The sequence below is a fragment of a genome, unplaced genomic scaffold (genome assembly GCF_019419815.1).
Source record: "Pyrus x bretschneideri cultivar Hongxiangsu unplaced genomic scaffold, Pyrus_bretschneideri_v1 Contig267, whole genome shotgun sequence".
In the NCBI taxonomy this organism is placed as follows: Eukaryota; Viridiplantae; Streptophyta; class Magnoliopsida; order Rosales; family Rosaceae; genus Pyrus; species Pyrus x bretschneideri.
This window is the reverse complement of record NW_025999576.1, coordinates 514,068-537,680: the sequence shown is the minus strand read 5'-3', so window position 1 is coordinate 537,680 and position 23,613 is coordinate 514,068. Positions and strand designations below refer to the sequence as shown.

Sequence of the window (23,613 nt, the reverse complement as noted above, 5' to 3'; positions counted from 1 at the left end):
TTTTTTTAATTTTTTTAAAAGAGCAATTATTTGTTTTTAACAGGTTGGCAGACATCCCAAAAAAAAAATATGGGTTGAAAGTTAGGAAAGAGAGAGAGAAAGAGAGAAAATGAGTTGAGAGAGTATTGATAAAGTGACATAGTTGTGGAGTTTAGAAAAAAAAAAAACAGTAAAAACTTGTTTGTACAAAATTACTTTAATGCTCACATTGTTTTATTTTCTAATATCTTCTTTCCGTTTTGTATTAGAGGGTATAGTAATAATTTTATTAGTTTTTGTTTGATAATAAGTGTTTTACTAATGCGGAGTTTACCCTAAATTGTATTAAGTGGCTTTGAAGATAATTTTGGGTTTGATTTACCCTAAATTGTAAATTCTCAATTGATGAAACAAAAATAAATAAATAAATAAATACGAGTGTGATTTTTTCTCTCTATAACTATATTTTACACAACGAAATTTGAGATTTTCTAGTCTAAAGGAATGGGTATTTAATTTTTATACATATCTTTTGATGTATCAAGAACGAGACTTTTCATTTTTTTAATAACACAAAAATATGACTAAATTGTAATATTAACTTAATTAAATCTAAATGAAATTTTTGAGAAGACCCTTTCATAACTTCCTGAAGTATTTCCATACAACCGGCTCTTTTTCCCGAATTTTACTCTTAGCAACTCCTATATTTTGCCCTTCACGCGGACGTCAATTGCAGACGGTGCCGTTTATTGCCCAGAATGGACAAGGTCATTAGACCGACTTACCAACTCAGAAAGCCAGACATTGTTTTTCTGTTTCAACTTCTACTCGCTCCCAGCTACCCACAGCTGTCACTCAAATTAACCAAACCCAAAACTAGTGCTCTCATCAGCGCGTGGATATCTAATGAAAACCCCTGCGCGTGCAAATGACCAAAGCCAGTCTCCCCCTTGCAGGCATTTTTAAGTTTATTTAATGATGATTATTTGTTTGTTTATTCAATAAATATCTATCTTAAAGCCCCAATTTTCTATTCACTTTTTCCGTCTTCCCAAACAGCTATCTATTAAACGCGGTCGAGAGAACTCGCTCAGGCTCATCTGATATTTGGGGTTAGGGTTTTTTTCTCGATACGACTCGCCAATTCCAAAACCCTAATTATCAGATCAGGTAATTCGTTCTTCGATCCCCTTACCGATTTCTGTTCGTCTTTGTTCTAGGGTTTTTTATGGTTTAATTTCTGGTCCGAATTTTAGGGGTTTTGTATAAATTGGAAATCTTTTATTTTTTTTTATTTTTTTAAAATTGATATTATTCTGAGAGGTAGAATTAAATTAATTTTTATTACTTACAGGACGCTCTGGAAAAAAAACTGGGAATTAAGTTCTTTTTGGTGGTCATTTTTAATTTTTCCAGGAAAGTACTTGAAAAATATATTATTTTCATGTTTGATTAGATGTAGCCGAAAAGTTTGGTGCTTTTTTCGAACCCTCTTTGTTTTTGGGTGTCAATTAGTTTTTCCGAGGGTGAGATTGCAATTGATTCGATATAGATTTTGTTTACTCCCTTGTGATTACGCAATTGATTATTCCGGATGAGTTGCGAAAATTCTTTTCGATTATGTGATCTGTTCTTTTTATGTGTTATTATCTTGATTATATGTGATGGAGGACATGAAGATTTATATTTTTTTTGTTTAATGTGATCCAGGTCTGAGCATTCCGGTTAGCAGGGCCGCTTAGTTGAATCAGCTAAGTTTCATGTCTGATATCGACGTACAGCTTCCCACTGCCTTTGGTATGTTTAGGGCTAATTCGTAACTCATTTGTGTGTGTTTATGTGCTTGAACGCATGCTTGTGTGCACCTGTATTCGAATCCAGTTGGATAGGTTGGTCAATAGGTCCAGGACGTTTGACTGGTTGAAAAACTCGGTACCTATATGCTCGAGAGCATTTTTAGTCACTGATATTCAGTACTGTTGCAATTTAGTAGACGTGGAGTTTGAGAAATTGGTTTGTTGTTGTTTATCAAGAGATAGTGTCAACTAGTGTAATTCAGCAATCTGACCAACATGATTTACTCAAGAAACCAAGCTAAACTGATTATCTGGTCATTTTTGATAACCTACATGGTTTGATTTGGTTACAATTCTTTCGGAAGGCGTTGGTTCAGTTGTTTGGATCGTGGTCTTTAAGATCTGATTTAACCGACCTGGACCAATATGTATATGTACTGGTCAAAATATAGGGTTGTGAGTGTGGGGATTTGAACTGTAGGCATTTAAGTTATGGATTACTGTTGCTTCTTAGCTTCTTATCTACTGAGCACAGCAGAGCAGAGACGATTGGAAGTCATTTTCATTTTTATATAATATAAGCACAGCAGAGACGATCTTGTGCATCAAATCCAAATTCACTAGGATAGATTACATCTCTTTTCCTAAAAACTTATGAAATGTGATGGTAGCTAGGCTACTCCATTATAATTTAGTGGGCTTTTTACTGCAAGGTATATAGATTTGTGTCTAGTTGTTTGATATTTTCTAAATAATTATACGTAAAGTGGGAGAGCATATCATTCTTGGGAATCTGAAATATGCTCAAAACTAAAAAATTTCACTGCTTTGTACGTGTCCCTTCAGTTCTCTTGATTGCTGATGAGTTTTTCTGTGCTTATACATAGTTGGAAAGTAAAAAATTCTGATTTATTGATCCTTCAGAGTGCGAAACGAGAGTATAGAAAATTTTGTTAAGACCGTGGAAAAAAATGTCTGCTGCTTGTTTGTCTAATTTTGCATAAGGGGGCTGGAGTATGAAAGGCTATTTTTCATGACATCCTCACATTAGGTTTTTGTTTTCACTATTTGAACATTGGATTAGTGCTTTAAATTTTTATGATCTTCTGAGATATGACAATTGATTGTGGCCTTGCTTGTTTTTCATCCCTTCTTATGTGTCCCTCCATTTATCTAATTGAATTGCTGTTTCTTGGGTTCAGATCCCTTTGCCGAGGCAACTGCTGAGGATTCGGGTGCTGGGACAAAAGAGTATGTACACATCCGTGTACAGCAACGCAATGGCAGGAAAAGCCTGACTACTGTGCAGGGATTGAAGAAAGAGTTTAGCTACAACAAGATACTCAAAGACCTTAAGAAGGAATTTTGCTGCAATGGTACCGTTGTCCAGGACCCAGAACTAGGACAGGTGCGTGCTTAACAGTAAAATCTATAATATAGTTTCTAATACAGCCCCTAATTGTTGTATTGCTGTTTGTCTGTAGGTCATTCAGCTTCAAGGTGATCAGCGAAAGAACGTATCTACCTTTCTAGTCCAGGTAGTTCACAGAATGGTTTGATGACGTTAATGTTGTACATGTATTATAAAACTGTCAAAGTTGCTTCCTTGATTATTCCATTAGATGGTCTTACAGAGCCAATTTGGAGGAGTCTGGTCCTGATTCACATTTTTGTTTTATACAGGCCGGGATTGTGAAGAAAGACAATATCAAAATTCACGGTTTCTGAGCCGTTGCAACTTGCAGTAACATCGGCCTCTGCATAATGCGTCTCTCTGAAGTTCTGAACCCTCAGTTGAGAAGTTTGTTATCTGAATGTTGTATCATCTATAAGCCAGTCTGCTATGTGGATTGTGTTTCCGGTGTCTATTAAGTTTCGATAAACTGTGTGATGTGGGTGACTTATGGAGCGTATGACAACTTGTGGCTGTCTTAATTTCAATGTCTATGAAAGTATTACGCTTTTACCTAGATTTCACTTGCATACTCTTTATCAGGGCCAAAATAAAATTAAAACAATTCTAGAAACGAGATAAAATGCTGTATTTTGTCAGATTCTCGTTAAATTTTCTAACTGCTAAATGATGACGTGGCAATATCAAAATCGTAGACACATTCATATCCTTGAACTTAGAGGATACGCTACACCTCGAGGTTTTTCCAATACCATTAAGAAATTATTTTGTCTAGTAACTCGTAAGTAAGAATGAAATTGTACATCATAAAGAACAAATTATTATATCAAAACATGAGCCTATGGCTCTTCGATTTTACATGATTGAAGGCCTGAAGTTCCTTAGTTTTAGTTGCATAAACAATCCAAATTAATTTTTTTGGAGGATGTCTCTAGGCATTGAGCATGAATTTACCATACAGCAACCTATTTAGTGTATTTTTACAAAGATTTGATTAAAAACAAATAAAAATGGTAAATTACATTTTATCACCTATATTTTGAGTCATATGACAAACTCATATCTTATATTTTAAACATTGCAATGTCATGCATCAACTTGTGAATTCATTGTAATGTCAAATCCTCGTTAAATTTTTTGTTAGTTTGATTACTAAATGATGACGTGGCAAATGTAGGGCTATATTTTGGTTGATATGGATGTCAAGTTTTAACCACGTGAATGAAAAACTAATAAAAAAAGGAATTATTATTAGCACTCTAAAAATTTCATTCTACACTTCAAACTTTCTATATTAGAAAAGAAAAATATGTAGAATGAGATTTTTGAAGTGATAATAACACTTCCCATAAAAAGTTATTTATTTTAAACCAAATAAAAAATATTATAAAATAAAAAAATGGATTTGGGCCCTACACCCCCACCGCATCTCCTCCCTTCTCCGCCCCCATCCTCTCCTTGTACCCTTGTACCTCCGCCTCCTCCTCATCCTACGGATTCCTCTCTTTCCCGAATCAGCGCAGTTTCTACAACAAAGCACCTCCTCCATGACCCATGTGTTTGCCGGCAAAGAATTGGGATAGATAGCCGGTCGAACTTAGGAAACTTTTTGTTTAATCAATCAGACTGTCAAGACTCCTAAACCGGGCTGAGAAACTTGATACCATATGATAATTACAAGCACGCAATTGATGCTATTGGAACAAGCAGCGTGCAAAATCACCACGGAAGTGATGTGGTCATTATTTTGCCATCTTTTATCACATCTTTGATTAGCCAATTCAACTTTTAAAATTTTCTTAATGCAATTTGCTATGATATCGACGTACAAACCTACAAGCTAATCACATTTTCTTGACAGTTTGCTATCAAACTATCAAGATAATTTCCCCATGGCTAGTCAAGTTTTACCCTGATATTCTGAAACCCCATGCCATTTCGATCTTCCAGCCTCTTTAAATATCCTTGCATTTTCAAGATAATTGCCAATAATTTTCAGACAATACCATGACTATTAAAACCACAATCGTATCTAAAAAAATGATTGAAAATTATCTTGATCTTCTTTCAACTTAACAGCTCCAAACATACGAACCGACAATATAAAAAAATCGAGTCCAAACTGTTGAGAATGAATTCTACATTGAAACCTCAACCTTCTTCACAAACAAAACCCTAAACCTAGAAATAAAACAAGAAAGTATAACACTAAAAAAAAAAAAAAGGGGTCCAAACAAGACGCTTAATTTAGATATTTTATGATATATGCAATTGGCTTGCTCGCAGAAGAAAATGCAATTAGAAAAGTTGTTTCGCATCCAAACAAGAAAGGTAAATATATTACGTCTTTCCGTCTCAATGACAAGGACAAAAACCTCATTATAGTATCAAATGCAGCCCCCCATCCACATATGAAAAAGATCTCACAAGTAGTGAGTGAAAACCAAGTATTTCTCATACCACTTTTTTAGGTAAGAATGTTGATTTTCTTTAAATGTTGCCGACTTTATATGGCTAAACAGTAAACAGTGAGAGCCCAATATATTCATTTCTGAAATGAATATCTGTTCAGTTGGATCATTTTTAAATTAAGTTTATAATCAATAGAAAATAACCATGTTAATCAACACTTGAGTAATGAACTAATCATCAACAATCTCATCATTTGGTTTACAAATTGAGAAATGCTAAGGAGACTATCTCGCTCAAAGTAAGGGCTGGTTTGGTATTGCTGTGCTTTGAAAACAAAACTGCTTCTGCTGTGCTGTGAGAATAAGCAACTGTGAAATAAAGTAGCAGAGCGTTTGGTAAACTTTTTTTGTAAAAGTGCTTTTGGAAAAAAAAAAAAAAATCAGTATTATAGTGTTTTGTAAACTTTTATGTAAAACAATTGTGATTTTGTAAAATGATCAAAAAAAGGTATAATACTAGATGTGTCATTAATTTAATTTTCTTAACAAATAAAGGTGAATTACTAAATATACTTTATTTTTAAAACAAAAGTATTTATAAATTTTATCTTAAACATATAATCTAACATTTAACAAGAAATCATAATCCAACATTCAACATATAATCCAACATTTATGTTGCTTCACGCTTTCAGCTTTTTTTCAAAGCTCATTTTTGCTGCTTCACGTTTTTAGGTTTTTTATTTTTTTCACCAAAAAACTATGAAAATAAACTGTTTTTAAGTGTTTACCAAACATCTTTTTGAGCTCAGCTTTTTTTGGTTCCTACTTTTTATAAAAACACCTCAATACCAAACCAGTACTAAGACTCTTCGTCACCCCATATTCTTGACACAAAATTTTATAACGGTAACACAAGAATTGTATAAAAAACATAAAATAGTGAAAAGTTCATAGAAAGTCACATTTAAAATAATCTCCTTATCATTTTCCTTGTAAACTCGGTCTCTCTAACATTTCCCTCTCTATTCACTCTCCTCACACACAAACACACACTGGAGACTGGTTCATGCTTGCCACTTGGACCTCCCAAGAGGTTCTAGACCCTTCATATCCTATCCTCTTCCCACGTGTCCATCTTTAATTTTACATATATGTCACCCTCCTCCTCGTTAAATAACCACTCTCCTCACTTCCATCTTCTGACTTGCAAACGCTAAACCCCCAAATCACCCCATCTTATCATCTTCTCTCTCTCTTTCTCTCGCATCAATCAATGGCAACCATGGCTTCCACCCTCACCTCCTCCTCCCTCACCGCCAAGCTCCAGAAGTCCTCCCTCCTCGACTCCTCTTTCCATGGCGCTCCCATGGTCCGCCTTCAGCCGGCCAAGGCGGCCCCCGCCAACAACGGCGGCCTCTCCGTCTCCATGTCTGCCAACGGCTTGACCCCCTCCTACGATTTGAGCGCTTTCAAGTTCGACCCCATCAAGGAATCCATCGTCTCCCGGGAGATGACCAGGCGCTACATGACTGACATGATCACCTACGCCGACACAGACGTCGTTGTCGTCGGTGCTGGCTCCGCCGGGCTATCCTGCGCCTACGAACTCAGCAAGAACCCCGACGTTCAGGTGGCCATCATCGAGCAGTCCGTCAGCCCCGGCGGAGGTGCATGGCTCGGTGGCCAGCTCTTCTCTGCCATGGTAATTACTGTCATTTATGATTAATTTTAATATTTTTTGAAAATTATTAATTATTTGAAACTTAAATTATTGATTTGTTGTTGTTTAATTATCATTTTTGGTCGTATTAAGGTTTCCCGGGTACTTAATTTTTGGGCTTTTTCTGGGGAATTGTTTGTTAATTTGAAATTCATGTTTCTCGGTAAAATAAATGTAACGTGCGACTGTGACACGTGTCGCCTTGCCCCGTCTTGTTTGGATAATTTGACCTATGTCATTGTGCATATCTGTTTTCATTTGCATAAATATTTGTTAATTTATTTTTTGTAATTTATTTCTTTATTTCTATTTTTTGTAATTAATTAAATAGTTTGATATTGTTGTATTTTCATTCGAAAATCAAACAAATTTTGTAAATTTTGTAGAAAAGTAATTCCTTATTAATTAATTCCAAATATACAATATATATATATATATATATAGATTTCATTTGTGCACTAATTAATCACAATTAGATTGCTTTGATTATGGTGAAATTCATGGAAGCCAGATTATCCCGCTATTTGGTTAACATTACAACAATCGCAACCAAGTCTTATTCCGTTAAATGGGGTTGTCGGTATATTTGGTTTTTGAAATACAAATTGTACTTTTAATTTTCATAGCGTTCATTTCTCACTAGAACATTTTATCTTGTAATTTGGAAAGCAATATAAATTTCGAAAATATTTTAATGTTCTAACTTGAAAATATTTTGTCTTGTATTTTGTAGTACTTAGATCTAATTTATATGTTGACATATATAGGTTGTGCGCAAACCCGCCCATCTCTTCCTTAACGAGCTCGGCATTGACTACGATGAGCAAGACAACTACGTTGTCATCAAGCACGCCGCCCTATTCACCTCCACCATCATGAGCAAGCTCCTTGCCCGGCCCAACGTGAAGCTCTTCAACGCTGTGGCTGCAGAGGACTTGATCATTAAGGGTGGCAGAGTTGGTGGCGTGGTCACCAACTGGGCCTTGGTCTCAATGAACCACGACACACAGTCGTGCATGGACCCCAACGTCATGGAGGCCAAGGTTGTGGTGAGCTCATGTGGTCACGACGGACCCATGGGAGCCACCGGCGTCAAGAGGTTGAGGAGCGTTGGGATGATTGAGAGCGTGCCCGGGATGAAGGCCTTGGACATGAACGCAGCTGAGGATGCTATCGTGAAGCTCACAAGGGAAATTGTGCCAGGAATGATCGTCACCGGCATGGAAGTTGCTGAGATTGATGGATCCCCAAGAATGGTACATTTCTGTCACGTTTGATTTGTTCTTGATTTATTTACTGTTCATTTGACTATATCGTCCTTGGAGTCTTATCCAACTACTCCAAGCCATCGCAGCCACATTTCATCAAAATGGTGATTGTGGTGGTGGGCTTAGACGGTTTACGTAAAACATTAAGGACTACAATGGTTGATTTTATCGAATTTCGACATGTAAATGCATAGTGTAGATAGACTTCAACACTAAAATGTTTACACTAGCGCATTGGTATGGAAATTGACAATGGCCTCTACTGGGAAACCTTTACCACTGTCCTTTTCCTCTCCTCTCCGCGTTTGATTACGAGAGAAAAACTGTGTCGGACGACGACAATTACCTTAGCCTCAATCCATACATGGTGATTGTTCATTCAAATGAACATGGTCCAAAAGCTCTTCCATTCTTTCCTTGTTCTTTATATTTGGAATAGTACCATTACTTGATTTTTATGGGGTCCAAATAAGATTCCCACTTTATATATTTACACTTTGTATTTGGGTTTCGTCGATTACTTAATTATATAAATGTGGTCCTATTAATATGATTCTTACATTATTGGGGATGCAGGGACCTACATTCGGAGCCATGATGATCTCAGGGCAAAAGGCAGCTCACTTGGCATTAAAGGCACTGGGACTCCCCAACGCTTTGGATGGATCATACGTCGGAGGCATCCAGCCTGAGCTGATCCTAGCTGCTGCAGAATCCGCTGAGATCGCCGAGGCTTAATTGTTGCGTTATATGTTAATAAACAAGGAAAAAACCAGTTTCGAGTCGAAAATAATAGCGCGGTTGAGGAGTGAGCGATTTTTTATGGTAGCTAAGTGATGGTTATTGTGGATATTTGATGTGGTTTGGGACCTATGTGAGTTTTGATAATAATGTGGACGGATGGATTATGTCTCTCTGTGTTGGATGTTTGGCTCAGGCTCTGTTGGAAAAATAGAATTTTACGGGGTAATTTTCATGTATTCTATAATTCTCAATATAAGTACATACAATCCTTGTTACATAAGGAAATACAATAAAGCACTAGAATAACGTTCTTTAAACATGACTTTAATAATTACACATATTTACATTTTCTTTCTACATACTAACTCACTCAATACTCCCCTTCAAGTTGGTGTATAGATATTACACATGTTCAATTTGATAAGTGAGTTATCAAAATTTCTACTACACACAACATGAGTAAGAACATATGCAAGTTGCTCTTCTGAATTCACAAACGGAATTGCTACAATCTTCTTTTTGAGCTTCTCTTTAATGAAATGTCGATCAACCTCCACATGCTTCGTCCTATCATACTGCACTGGATTCTCAGCTATCTCTCTTGCTGACTTATTATATCAATACAATTTCATCGCATCTTCCTGTTTGAAACCAAGACCCCAAAGCAACTTTCGTAGTTAAAGGATCTCACACACACCATGTGCCATACCCCTATACTCGACCTTCGGCAAAAGATCGTGACACCACTTTTTGTTTCTTGCTTCGCCAAGTAACTAAATTACCTCCAACGAATGTAAATATTTGGACGTAGACCGTTTATCAGTCACATCACCTGCCCAATCAGCATCAGTAAATCTTTCAATCCTCATATGCCTATGGTGCTTATACAAAATCTCTTTTCCCGGGGCAGACTTTAAATATGCCAAAATTCTCATCACTGCTGCCATATTATCCACACTTGATGAGTGCATAAACTGACTAACCACACTCACTGCATAAGCAATATCCAGACGAGTGTGAGACAAATAAATTAGTCTCCCTACCAGTCTCTGATATCTACCTTTGTCAACCAGTTTCTAATTGGGATAAAGTCTCAAATAAAGCTTCTCTATAATAGGAGTATCCACAGGTTTACATCCAAGCATGCATGTCTCTTTTAATAAATCTAGAACATATTTTCGTTGAGACAAGAAGATACCTCTACACAAATGACCTACTTCTACTCCAAGGTAATACTTTAAATCTGCCAAATTCTTCATCTCAAATTTGGCGGCAAGACTCTGTTCTAGTTTCATCATCTCTTCTGAATCATCAACTGTTATTATCATGTCATCTACATAAATAATTAAGGTTGTCACTTTACCACTCATCTGTTTTAGAAACAATGTATGGTCGGAGTGACTTTGGTAATATCCAATCCTCCTCACAACTCGAGTAAATCTACTAAACCATGCAAACGGTGATTGCTTCAGCCCATAGAGTGACTTTTGCTACCTACATACTCCGTTTTCCCTCCGGCATTATACCCCGGAGGAAAATCCATGTATACTTCTTCTTCCAAATGCCCATGAAAAAAAACATTTCTTACATCAAATTGTTTCAGTGACCAATTCAAATTTGCAGTTAAAAAAATAAGAACACGTACCGTATTCATCTTGGCTACTGGTGAAAAAGTTTCCTGGTAATCAATACCATACATTTGAGTATATCATTTTGCTACTAACCTTGCTTTATACCTGTTTATTGATCCATCGGCCTTGTACTTAATTGTAAAGACCCATCTACACTCAACCGGTTTTTTTCCCTTTGGCAGTTCCATTACCTCCCATGTATCATTTTTATGTAATGCTATCATTTGTTCATCCATTGCAGCAGCCAATTTAGGATCCTTCAAGGCCTCCTTAACTCGGGTTAATACTTGGATTGCTTCCACATTATTCACCCATGCTTGACGTTTCGGTGCAAGATTCTTGCATGACACATAATTTGCTATTGGATACCTCACTCTTCCTTCGGGAGAAAACCTGTTAGGAGGAACACCACGATTTTGCCTTAGCGGCAACTTATATGTACCCATAGCATTATTGAGATCAGTTACATGAGCATTGGTGGTACTTACCTCAAGGATATTCAGAGAAGACACATCGGGTGGCACCATCGAGCTCAAGAGAGAAGGGGTTGTAGGTTTGGCAACAGCTAGTGGCTAGATTGTTCCAGATTCCTTTGCAAATCCTTGCCGATATGCTATGCTTGTCTCGGCAGGTAGCGGCTGAAGCTCTGTCACATACTCGGCAATTTCTTGCCGAGACCCATTTATCTCATTTTCAACAGTTTCTTGCCAAGACCCATTGTCTAATATTTCCAACCATCCAAGATCACCCTGATCCCAACTAGTGTTCTCCCCCTGGGGATCTGAAGGTGATGGGAGCGAAGAATAAAAATACTTGGATTCAGAAAAGGTAACATCTATAGTCGTATACATATGGCAAGTGTTAGGGTGATAACACTTATACCCTTTCTGTTGAGATGCAAATCTAACAAAGACACACCAAAGAGCACACATATCCAATTTTCTATGATGAATCTTGTGAATATGAACATATGCTACACACCCAAACACATGGGGAGTGAGGTTGTTCATGGATACTACATGAACATGTTCTGTCAATACTTGAAGAGGTGTATGGAAGTCCACAACTCGAGATGGAATGCAGTTAATCACATACACAACATAGGTAACAACTTCAGGCCAAAAACGTTTAGGCATGGACGCACCAATAAGCAAGGCACAAGTAGTTTCCAAGATATAACGATTCTTTCTCTCAGCAACCCCATTTTGTTGCGAAGTATGCGAACATGTAGTTTGATGAATAATTTCACGATCTTGTAGAAATCGGGATAACTCAAAATTTATGTACTCTCCACCATTGTCAGAACGCAAAACTTTAATATTAGAGGAATACTGAGTTTTATCATCTGTTGAAACAGACGAAACACATCACAAACTTCACTTTTATATTTCAACATATACAACTACGTCATACAAGTGCAATCATCCACAAAAGTAACAAACCACCTAATTCTCGAAGTAGTACTAACAGAGGAAGGTCCCCACACATCAGAGTGTAGGGCCAGTCTTTCACGTGTATGTTCACCTTCACACCGCGCGCTCGCCTTGGATCCAAGTAAGTGCCAGTCCTGTAGTATAGATTGCATTAGGCAACTCCAACTTGTAGGTGACTCCGAATAGCGCTAGTCTTCACGTGATTGTAGCATTATAGCGTATATTATGATTACACCCATTCCTGTTGTACATGTTGCATTAGGCAACTCCGACTCGTGTGCTAGTATAGATTGATGAGCATTAGTTTAGTCGTACAAGTCGCATTAGGCGACTCCGACTTGTATGCTAGTATAGATTGATTGAATACCTAATTTTACTTATATTACTGTTGAGATATTGTGATGCGGCATACTTCTGGATTTACTGTTGATTTGCATTTGATTTCATACATATACGTAGTATGATTTTCTGGAAACTATACATGTTTTACAGTGACGGGTTAGTATGTTCAGAAAATAAATGGATTTTATAAACTTTTGTTTTTGCCCACTCACCCTTCTGTTTTTTGCCTCTCTAGGTCCTAAATAGCTGATTTACTTTGTGGCATACGAGGATTAGCCGGCGATTTTGACATACGCCTAATAAATGTAGGAACTGTTCCCAGTTGTGTATTAAGTACCTAACTAGTTTCGACTGCTTTATTTTGTCATCTATGCTCTGAACATTTGTATTCTATGGATTCTACCCACTACTGCTCACTCACTTTATTAGTTTAAATAAGTTCTAGTTTCGGTTTTAATTTATTCACATTTTTACATCACTTACACTTTTGGCTATGTCATCTTCGGGTGACGGCCAGCATGCCTTGACTCCGATCGGAGTGTGTCATTAACTTAAACATACTTGAATTTTTGAAAAAAGTGATATTTGTGTGAAGAGAAATGCTAAGGATACTCTCTTAAAAGTTGGTCTCTCAATGGACTCTCACACCTCATGTTTTTATTACAATGTTTTGTAATGTTGCTATAGAAATCAATGTTAAACTACGAGGGGCAGAGAAACACTTTGAGGGAGTCTCATTAGCATTTCTCTTTTTGGATGTATCCATGTGAAAATGTGGAATGGCTAAATTCGTACAAAAAATACGAGAAATTATTTATTATGTACAGAACACGAGTAGTAAACCAAGTGTCATTATATGAGTAGAGGATTGTTTTATTTTTGAAGTTTTAAATTTTTTAAAAATGACATATGATACATGATATCGTGTTCTGGACCCACTGAGAAACCTTTACAGAAATAGAATGATTTATACAGCAGAAGAAATAATCTAAGGTTAATGATTCCTAATTCTTTCCAATTTGTAATTACATTTAGGTCCTGTAATCATTATTCAAATCGTTCCAGACTCCATTGATTGTCCGAAGCTTAACCGCTCTCAAGGTATCCCCTTACCCTAACTCCTTGTTTGGTTTCCGAGAATTCCTAAGAAAATAGAGACCAATCGAGAGAAAGAAAATAAACATCAAATTTTGGTGGCCGGGCCTGAGATTGAGAAAATATGGAGGAAATGTTGGCAATTTTTCTTTCCATGCTTCTTGTTTTGGGATTGATTCCACTATTTCTATGGAAACGCCGTCAAGATTCTCGATCGCCGCATGAACACGAAGGAGAACCTCAGGTTTGATTTTTGAGCCCTAATTCTTTTGCAGCGTAATTGTTTTCAGTTTTGTAATTTTTATTTTATTTGTTATATAGATTTTTTCTGGATTTGTTTATATTGGTTTAGGTTGCTCAGAGGGAGGCGGTATTGCGTGCGCCTGGCGGTCGCTGGATGCGTAGGAGGCCGGCTTCTGGAGCAAGCACATCAGCAGCTGCTGCTGCACCAGGTGTAGAAGGTTTGTGTTTTACTTTGAAGTGACTAAATTTGATTTTATATTAGGAAAAGATTGGATTAAGTTCATGAGTAATTGTGACTCTGCGGTGTTGTGATGTTCGTTTCTCTTTGATTCGAGAAGCGATTGTAATTGATTGAATTGTGATTGAAATAGATATCAATTGGTAAGCAGTGGTGAGATAGTCAGGAACAAAAATATAAGTAACCGTATCCGTGAGAGATAAAGGTCTGATCAAATTAGGATTTGCGGGGATGATAGTTTACACGGTTTGATCTGTTGGGGTAGACCGATGATTATTTACAGAGACGGAGTCATAAGGTTTATGGATTCATGAGGAGGGTACAAAATTTGAGGAAATAAAGGATGTATTAGGTATTCTGTATGGAAAATGTACCCGGCGTATGAAGTGCAAATTTGGACTTGTATAGATGCACATTTTGTATATGAGCCTTTGCACTAGCTAGCTAGCTTTTTAAGTGCTAATGATATTAAATAAGTTGAAAAATGTGTTATCCTGTCAAATGAACTCATAGTATGTATTTTTAAATATAGAATCCGTTGAGGGAAGTGATGAGGAAGATGTTGAGGGCGAGTATGATGCTAAAGCATCCAAGAAGAGGGAAAAGAAGCGCCAAGAGCGGGAAGCACAACGACAAGTATTCTTTCTTTCTTTTACTTCTTGATTTGAAGGATTGCACATACTTTATCTCCCCCTCTCCAGTCCTGATTAAAATTTCTAGTTAATGTGTCCTGTCCTGTCCTGAATACCCAACAGGCCTTAAATTTTAGTGAGTTTCTAATTATCCGACTATCTACATTGAGTAATAAAGACATAAACCACTTCTATGTAGTCACGGAGGTGTAGGACATGTTAGAAGTTTGATTGCTACATCATTCAATATATTTAAATTACCCAAATGGTGGAAATAACTGCAACATTCAATTGAGTTTATGCTTATGTTCTTGGAGGATCCTTGATTATGGTTTACTTGTACTGCTTTTATATTATTTTCTTCCTTTTCCCTTCAATTGAAGCACAACTAATTATTTACTTGAGTCCATTCTTTATTTGAAGGCTGAACAAGCTGCACGTGAATCTAGGGTAACAAAACAAGACCGCTATGCTGAAATGCGGAGGAGGAAAGATGAGGAGCGTGAAGCACAGGAGCGTCAGCTGGTGCGTTGACGTCTCTCTTTTGTTTCTGTTTTGGAAAATTAGGATGTGTATTTTTGTGTTGTTAAGTTACTGCCTGAAGATTTGGCCACTGTTTTGTAGGAGGAAGAAGCCAAAGCGCAAAAGGCTAGGGCGGAGGAAGCTGCTGCTTTAGAGTTTGAGAAGTGGAAAGGCGAGTTTTCAATAGATGCTGAAGGTACGACCGAGAATGAAGTGCAGGATGGACGTCAGGATTTGCTTTCTGATTTTGTGGAATACATAAAGGTAGAGTTCAGTTAATTCATTCAAAGATATTGTTCTATACTCTAGCTCCCTAATATCTCCATCGCCATCGGGTTGCACAAAAACTAGGGATGAAAAGGAGCTTCTAAGTTTTGGGGGTTTAAGGTTGGGTTGTAGTTTCTAACTTATCCAATCCAGTTTAGAGTTTATTAATCTTTTAACTGTTTGTGTCGTTTTGTTTCTATTCGAGACATGAGGCTTTCAAGTTGAGTTGTGATTTTGTTATTAATACTACTGTTAATTTTGACATTGCAGAAACATAAATGCATTCCTCTGGAAGATCTTGCTGCTGAATTTAAGTTAAGGACTCAGGTAACTTATATTTATCCTGAAGTAACACATAAATCAACAATTTTCATGTCTTCTTCGTACCTCAAAGTGCATTAACAGATGAAGTTTTTATTTGAAATTTAGTAAGGCATATGGAAGTATATTTTCTAAAAGTGATTAGTCAACTTAATTTACCAGATTTGGCTTACTAATTTTTCAATGCAACTGATGGTTCATGCAGGAATGCATCAATCGAATTACCAATCTCGAGAGTATGGGTATGTGCAGAGCTATTTCCTCATTGACTTGTCGTACCTAATGAATAATTCATTCCTTTGCTTCAGAAGGTAAAATACCTTTTCGTTGAGAATGAAAATGTTGTATTTGTCTGTGTTAGGGCGACTTTCTGGCGTCATGGATGACAGGGGGAAATGCATATACATCTCCCAAGAGGAGATGCAAGCTGTAGCAGACTACATTAAGCGTCTGGGAAGGGTAAGCATTTCGCATCTTGCTAGCAAGTCCAACCAGTTCATAGACTTGGAGCCAAAAGCGCAGTTTGTTGAAGAAATCAGCGGCGGGGCGGAGATAACTGTCGCTTGATTTGGTTAAAGTAATGAAAATCGTGCACACTGAATTAACAGGATATGTAACTATAAGAGATTGTAGGGGTAGGTTTCTTAATTAGCGTTTTGATATTATCTTCGGTTATAGCTGTGTTGCCGTGTTTATTGTACTGACTGGATACCCTAGTTCCCAAGTATTAACGAGGAGCTAACTTCTTGAACAAATGGTGACTCTGCTGCGAATAGACGTGGAAGAAAGCAATTCAATTAAAATTATATGAAAATATAGGGGTACTCTTTATGGAAAGCGAGTACTTTAAACTACTTGAGCTACAAGTCATTGACGTAATTATATCCATTATAGAAGTAATAAAGGGTAATTAAAATACTGAAAAAGTAAGGAAGAAGATAGAACCGATTTTTTAGCTAAAATGATCTTTGAGATTGGATTTCCTTACTTTGGTATTGACAATAATAATCGATAAAAGCGGTTTTTGAGTTTGTTCACCGTAAATCATTTTGATCATTTTGCGAAAAAAGTTGTCAATATTCTCATTAAATTGTCACGTAAACGACTACGTGTTCACCTTTCTAAAGAGTATTTTTGTCAAACCAACATCTCCACTTAACGAGAATATTGAACAGATTTTTTACAGAATGATCAAAATGATGTACGGTAGACAAACTCAAGGACCATTTGTATTGACTTTCATTATCAATGATCAAAGTGAAGAGTCATGTCAATCTTAAAAAACATTTTGGCTAAAATCCTTAAACAAAATAAACCTAGCTAGGATACCCATAGCTACTAATTTTTCATGCCAATCCCTTTGTGCAGCACATCACTTAGTGATATCCAACACAGATTCGACTCTCACATTTTCATGCCATTTTTTTTAATTTTTTTTTTATTTTAGTACTTGAACTTTGTGAGTACTAAAAATAAAAACATGATTGGTCCAATGCAAGTTATGTGACATGCAGTTTTTGCCAGCTCAAAACGGTTAATTAGAAGGTGATCACAGCAACTTTTTTCGGTGGTTTTGGTCCGAAAACAAGAAGAGAGAAGAAAAGCTCAGAAACGGCGTAGTTTATCATACCGAAATCTATTTACAGCGTGTGTAACAGATATATTTCCGTACAATGTCGACCAGAAAACAAACAGTATCGGTTTCATGGACAACGTTCCGAACCTGCCGCTAAAACTAGCGGAAGAAAATAGAGCTTGACCCAGTCTTTTAATGTCGCTCCTCTTCTTTATACCTAGCCATCTCTCTCTACCCTGGGGTTTACACAGTCCTCCCAGGGCCTCATAGCATCTCTCACTCGCCGCGTCCTCGCGCGGCCGCCTACCGTTCAATAGATCTCTCTCTCTCTTTCTCTCTGTCTCTCTTCCAAGCGACACACGAAACAACCCTCAACCTCGAAAAATAGACAAAAACAAAAAGAAAAGATTTGAAACCTCAAAGCTCGCTCCACGTTATTGTAAAAAGCAATGATGGAAACTAGTAATATGGTCATGAGAATACCCTGGACGTCCCGCGCGTTCTTTCTTCATGCAATGCTCGTGGTGTTTTTGGTGTTTTCGTGTTTTAGGGTTGAGATTTGTTACGGACAAGACGAAGATGCTGTTGTGGCAGCTCCTCCTCCCGAGCAAGAAGACTGTGACGGCATTTTCTTGTCGTACACGTTTACCTCCAGGGAGAAGGAGTTGCCGCATACGAAAAATGTGTCGGCACAGGCTTGGGCCTTCAAGTCAGAGGCGACGATCTTGAACGCCGGGTCGACCGAGCTCAAGGCGTGGAAGATGTACATAGGGTTTCAGCATCGGGAGATCTTGGTGGCCGCGGAAGGAGCTCAGATGGTTGACGGTGGTGATTTGCCCGTCGATGTTGGAACCAAAGGGGCATACTTTGCCGGGTATCCAATGACAGATTTGAAAACTATGATTGATACCGCCGGAGATTATACCCAGATTCAGGCTAAGATTGCGTTCAAAGGGACGCAGTTTGGGATGGGAGAGAAGTCTACTCCGATGCCCAAGACCATCTCCATTGTCAATGATGGCTTCAAATGCCCTGCTGCTAAATTTAAAGGTAATTAGTTAATTAATTATTCTGAAAATTTGATATTACCCCTTGAAACTATATTTTCCTCTACTAAAACCCATCTTCTTTTGTTTTCTTGAATAAAGCCCATTGACTAGCCTCCAACTAAACAAATTCTTTAATTAAGTTTGACTTTTCAAATTGTGTATTTTTCGAATGCCTAAACTACCCCTATTAATACTTGGATGGGGTTTTTGGATCAGTTACTTGTTATATCCATTTAATTAATTTTATATATTTTACAAAATAATTCATGCCATTCATTGTATATTCAATGTATTAACTTTCAAATTGTTATAACGTGCCAATTGAAAAATAATAATACTAATTTCATAATTTTGTGCATTACATATATAAGTTAATTTACCTACCAACACAACAATAAACCTAAAACAGCTTCGGCTAATATTTCAATCCCTAATACACAAAACAAAAGCTATATGTTCCGCACAATTCTTACCTACAAAATAGTCTATACCTATTACATCAAACCAAAATTTAAAGGGTCCAGTTTACTTTCAAAACGATCTAATTTACCTACATGATTTATGTGCATTAGATTAAAAGTTTATTTAATTGCCTACAAGCACAAACCCACAACATTCGAACATTATCTAATATCACTATTTTTTTTTTTTGGAATAGGTAAATTAATTTAAATGTAGGTAAATTAGTATAATATTAATAAGTAGGTAAATTAATTTAAATGTAGGTAAATTAGTATAATATTTTATAAGTAGGTAGATTAATTTAAATGTAGGTAAATTAGTATAATATTTGTATGTAGGTAATTACATGATTCAAAATGCAGGTTTATTAGTATAATATTTTATAAGTAGATAAATTAATTTGTATGTAGGTAATTACATAATTCAAACAATATTATTTTTTCCGTACAAGATTGTCTTTCTCTTTTAAATTTGGTAAATTAATTTATATATGTTGCTAATATTTATGATACAAGAAAGGTAAAATATCCATATGGATTTAATTGCTCATCATAATTAGGATGAGTAATAACATTTATTGACCAAATTAGGATTCTATGGCATAAGTTGTAATTGTATTGTAATAGTTGGTCATATATTTGTCTACATGGTAGGCTATTTGAAATTTGGATTTTATTTGAATGTTTAAATTTAGATGGGTTTTTACTTGGAAAATAGGAGTTTGGAGGGCCTATATCCAAAGAACCCTTAATTATTGGATAAGGTTGTTTGTGTTATTAATGATAATGGTTAACATGCATTACATTACATGTGATATTTTGAGAAGTATGTTTGCAGAACATATGATTTTATGAGATTCAAGATTGAATATTTTGATTTTGATCAAATTGGCATTCTTATTTCTGGGCTTTACATCTTTTAGGACGATCGATTAGATTGAACATCAAGAAATGTATATGGTTTTTAGTCCAAGATATAATAATGATATTAATCAGACATATAAAACTTGAAAAGAGTATCAATTCAGTTCCTAATTCTTCCAATGATTCTGTTGTCAAACCGTGATCTCAATTCCATAAATCTCTTCATACTTGTATTATGTAAATATGTATTAGTTACTATTTTCCTTGTCGTATTGTATACGGTCAACTCTTTAACTGTATATATAAATTAAACTGACATCGACACGCTCTCTAATACATGCGAGCTCTACCTGTGTATGATATCGTGTGACTAATAATGTCAATATCATATGTCGAATTAACACTATTCCAATTCACTATCTGACAAGATAACAAATCAAATATTTTGGCAAAAAGAACATACTAATATACGAACCTTGAAAGGGTTCAAATGCATGCATTGACACATATCCTTTTTGTTTTCCTCATGCAGGGAAGACTGCAATGTCTGTATGCTGTAAAAAGGACCCAAAATTCAAGGCGAAGAAAGTCGAGAAAACCAAATTCATGCCACGTCAGAACGGGGATCTCTCAATCACATACGATGTAATGCAAACCTACACAATGAACTACCTGGCTCAGATCACCATCGACAACGTCCACCCGCTTGGCCGCCTCGACCACTGGAACTTAACCTGGGAATGGATGAGGGGAGAGTTCATCAACACCATGAGAGGAGCCTACACTCACAAGAAGGACACAAGTGCATGCCTCTACGGCCAAGCCGGAAAATTCTACAAGGACTTGGACTTCTCTCAGGTCATGAACTGTGAAAAGAAGCCCGTCATCACCGACCTCCCAGCCGAGCGAAAGGATGATCCCAAGGTCGGCAAACTGCCCAGCTGCTGCCGCAACGGGACCATCTTGCCGAGGCTCATGGACAAGGCACAGTCCCAGTCCATTTTCCAGCTGCAAGTGTTTAAGATCCCACCCGACGACAACAGAACTGCCATAACTCCACCTCAGCAGTGGAAAATCAGTGGCGTTCTGAACCCTACTTACAGATGCGGGCCCCCTATTAGGGTTGACCCTACTCAGTTCCCCGACCCAAGTGGGCTCCAGGCCACGTCAGACGCCATTGCCAGCTGGCAAGTGGTGTGCAACATCACCAAAACCCCGGTCCCCAGATGCTGCGTCTCGTTTTCGGCCTATTACAGCACCTCTGTGGTTCCATGCAGCACGTGCGCGTGCGGGTGCAAAACATCTGAGACGGACAAATGTAACCCTAAGGCTCCCGCCATGCTTTTGCCTGCCGAAGCTCTCCTCGTGCCATTCGCAAACAGAACCGAGAAGGCAAAAGCATGGGCCAAAATCAAGCACTACGACGTGCCTAAAAAGCTTCCGTGCCCTGACAACTGCGGTGTCAGCTTGAACTGGCACATCGACTCTGATTACAGCAACGGGTGGACCGCCAGGCTCACTCTCTTCAACTGGGGAACCGACCAGTTTCAAGATTGGTACACCGCGGTGAAGATGAACAAGGCCTACCAGGACTACGAAAACGTCTACTCCTTCAACGGGACGAGGATGGAAAAGGACGTCAACAACACAATCTTGTTCACAGGGCTCAAGGGTTTGAACTACTTGGTGGCGATAAAAAACGGGACGGATCCGAAAAAGAATCCGATGATCCCCGGGAAGCAGCAATCGGTGATTTCGTTCAAGAAGAAGCACTATCATAATATCGATATCAAAGCGGGTCAAGGGTTCCCAACGAGAGTGTTGTTCAATGGAGAAGAGTGTGCTCTTCCTAAAGTGTTCCCCAAGAACAATGCAGGACATCTCAAGTCTAATGCTCTTTTGGTCCTATGTATAGCCATCATGTCTTTCCTTTTCATGACAAATCGCTTCCACTAACCATCAGCAAGGCTAGTTCTATCTGCAGGTAATTAGTAGTTAATTGTATATAAATATCTAATTAATTATGTTCATCAATGGCAGTTGTCATTGGATTATATGAATAAATGAGGTTCAAATTGGAAATATAAACAAAATGAAATGTTAATTATAACGTCAATTAGGGTTAGCTAGCTTTTGTTTTTCTATTTGGGCCCCATGCAGATTTGAACCCTACGTCACCTTTTTCAAGTAAAGTAGAGATTGAGTAACGCTAGACCAAACGGTGATGACCACCAATTACAAAAGATTGTTTTTTTTGAGTTAGTTTCAGTAGCTAGTTAAAGATTATTGATATATCTAGCTTTCACTAGCTAGAAAATTAATTAATTAGTTTTAATATTTCTGAGAATTCATGATTAATGATCGGATTTATGTGTTTTGTCATCCTCATATGATGGGTGTTGTCTGACGTCAGCTGCAAGAAGACCGGTGTTTATGCACTCAAGGCTGATAAAGAACCATGTATGAGTGACGATGCTACCATGGTTTCGAGGCCTGTCCATGCATACTCGAACTCGAGACACATAAAGCAGATGATGAAGAGATTGTAACGAGTCACAAAACAGACGTTATGATAATTTGAATAAGATTTTATGTGCAAAGTAGCTATTATTTACAAATCACGAGGATGGATTCGCGCGATCTTTTTGTTTTCCTAGCATTTTTTTTGTGTGTATCTAGGATCGATGCAGTCTCTAATGTTTGTAGTAGTTCCAAATGTTGGAACAGGGTAACTAGAAAATTCAAGATAACATATTACAATACAAACATCGATTTTTAAGACAAGCCAGATTGATACACACACACACACACACACACATATAGATGAACACGTGTGTTAATTTCCAATGAACACTGAAATAATCATAATAATAATTCAATCGCTAAATGATCATCTCGATTAGCTGGTCTGTGGAAAGGATGATGAACCTAAATTTGTATCATAGGACTATGGTCATTAATTAGTATAGTACAAATCCACTTTTAAGGATTTGGCACTAATCTAATTAGTTCATGAAAATGGTGTTTAACTTGTTAATGTCCTGGTAGAGAAATTAAGATGGCAGCTTGTTTGAGGAGTTCTTTCGGGTTGGTCTCCCCCTCATCGTGGCATTTTCAAACTCGATATTGGTGGCGGCAAGTTCCCCTCTGCAATACCACTTCCCCGAAACATGCAGAATTCGAGCATTTTACTTCGAATTGAAACTGTCATTAGATGCTGGTTTTTCCTAACCAGATGCTCTATCTGTAAGAGCAGAAAGATCCTGCCTCTGATGGTAACCTCTTTGAGGAAGTTAATTAAGGGGTGCATGGATCTGTTTCGTAAGATTTCAATTTATAATTTCCTAGAAGTTGTAATAATGTGGCTCATACATAAGCAAAACATTCTCTAAACTATTATGATGTTGTTACCTGGGATGAGAAGCTCCTCCTAGAGTTCCTTATTGAATGTTGTGTACAACTAGAAATAACTATATACCATTTTTTTTTCTTTCTTTTTTAACACAACTATATTGGAGGAAGAGATGTGGGTTAGATGTGGGCTAGTCAAATAACGGGTCAACCATAAATAAATATCGAACTTGTCATTCGTTGGAGTTGT

The 23,613-nt window shown here is 37.2% G+C and overlaps 5 protein-coding genes across 6 annotated transcripts; 4 read left to right on the top strand and 1 right to left on the bottom strand.

The window, feature by feature from the left end:
• The first annotated feature begins 995 nt into the window (after positions 1–995).
• Positions 996–3,748, top strand: LOC103948771 (protein translation factor SUI1 homolog 2). Of its 2 annotated transcripts, XM_048587420.1 has the most exons (6): positions 1,010–1,152; positions 1,337–1,398; positions 1,693–1,779; positions 2,981–3,186; positions 3,263–3,316; positions 3,462–3,748. In XM_048587420.1, the coding sequence occupies exons 3-6, from the start codon at positions 1,743–1,745 to the stop codon at positions 3,504–3,506; spliced, it is 342 nt and encodes a 113-aa protein (XP_048443377.1). In that variant the 5' UTR covers positions 1,010–1,152; positions 1,337–1,398; positions 1,693–1,742; the 3' UTR covers positions 3,507–3,748. The 2 variants fall into 2 exon arrangements, with proteins under 2 accessions (XP_009358111.1, XP_048443377.1); XM_009359836.3 differs by lacking the exon at positions 1,337–1,398 and having other exon boundaries at positions 996–1,152.
• A 3,032-nt stretch (positions 3,749–6,780) lies between these two features.
• LOC103948770 (thiamine thiazole synthase, chloroplastic) lies at positions 6,781–9,574 on the top strand. Its single transcript, XM_048587439.1, has 3 exons — positions 6,781–7,308; positions 8,094–8,582; positions 9,171–9,574. The coding sequence occupies exons 1-3, from the start codon at positions 6,880–6,882 to the stop codon at positions 9,330–9,332; spliced, it is 1,080 nt and encodes a 359-aa protein (XP_048443396.1). The 5' UTR covers positions 6,781–6,879; the 3' UTR covers positions 9,333–9,574.
• A 381-nt stretch (positions 9,575–9,955) lies between these two features.
• On the bottom strand, positions 9,956–11,496 carry LOC125478813. The gene is made up of 6 exons (XM_048587446.1): positions 11,161–11,496; positions 10,984–11,016; positions 10,841–10,892; positions 10,537–10,671; positions 10,121–10,329; positions 9,956–9,979 (listed from the first exon to the last, which is right to left on the bottom strand). The coding sequence occupies exons 1-6, from the start codon at positions 11,494–11,496 to the stop codon at positions 9,956–9,958; spliced, it is 789 nt and encodes a 262-aa protein (XP_048443403.1).
• Positions 11,497–13,739: 2,243 nt separating this feature from the next.
• LOC103948774 (DDRGK domain-containing protein 1) lies at positions 13,740–16,894 on the top strand. Its single transcript, XM_009359839.3, has 8 exons — positions 13,740–14,083; positions 14,192–14,300; positions 14,853–14,956; positions 15,376–15,477; positions 15,577–15,738; positions 16,012–16,068; positions 16,268–16,304; positions 16,424–16,894. The coding sequence occupies exons 1-8, from the start codon at positions 13,964–13,966 to the stop codon at positions 16,627–16,629; spliced, it is 897 nt and encodes a 298-aa protein (XP_009358114.2). The 5' UTR covers positions 13,740–13,963; the 3' UTR covers positions 16,630–16,894.
• Positions 16,895–17,960: 1,066 nt separating this feature from the next.
• Positions 17,961–22,752, top strand: LOC103948775 (COBRA-like protein 10). The gene is made up of 3 exons (XM_009359843.3): positions 17,961–18,688; positions 20,545–21,996; positions 22,426–22,752. Exons 1-2 carry the CDS (start codon positions 18,088–18,090, stop codon positions 21,966–21,968), a joined length of 2,025 nt encoding a protein of 674 aa, XP_009358118.2. The 5' UTR covers positions 17,961–18,087; the 3' UTR covers positions 21,969–21,996; positions 22,426–22,752.
• Positions 22,753–23,613: the final 861 nt, after the last annotated feature.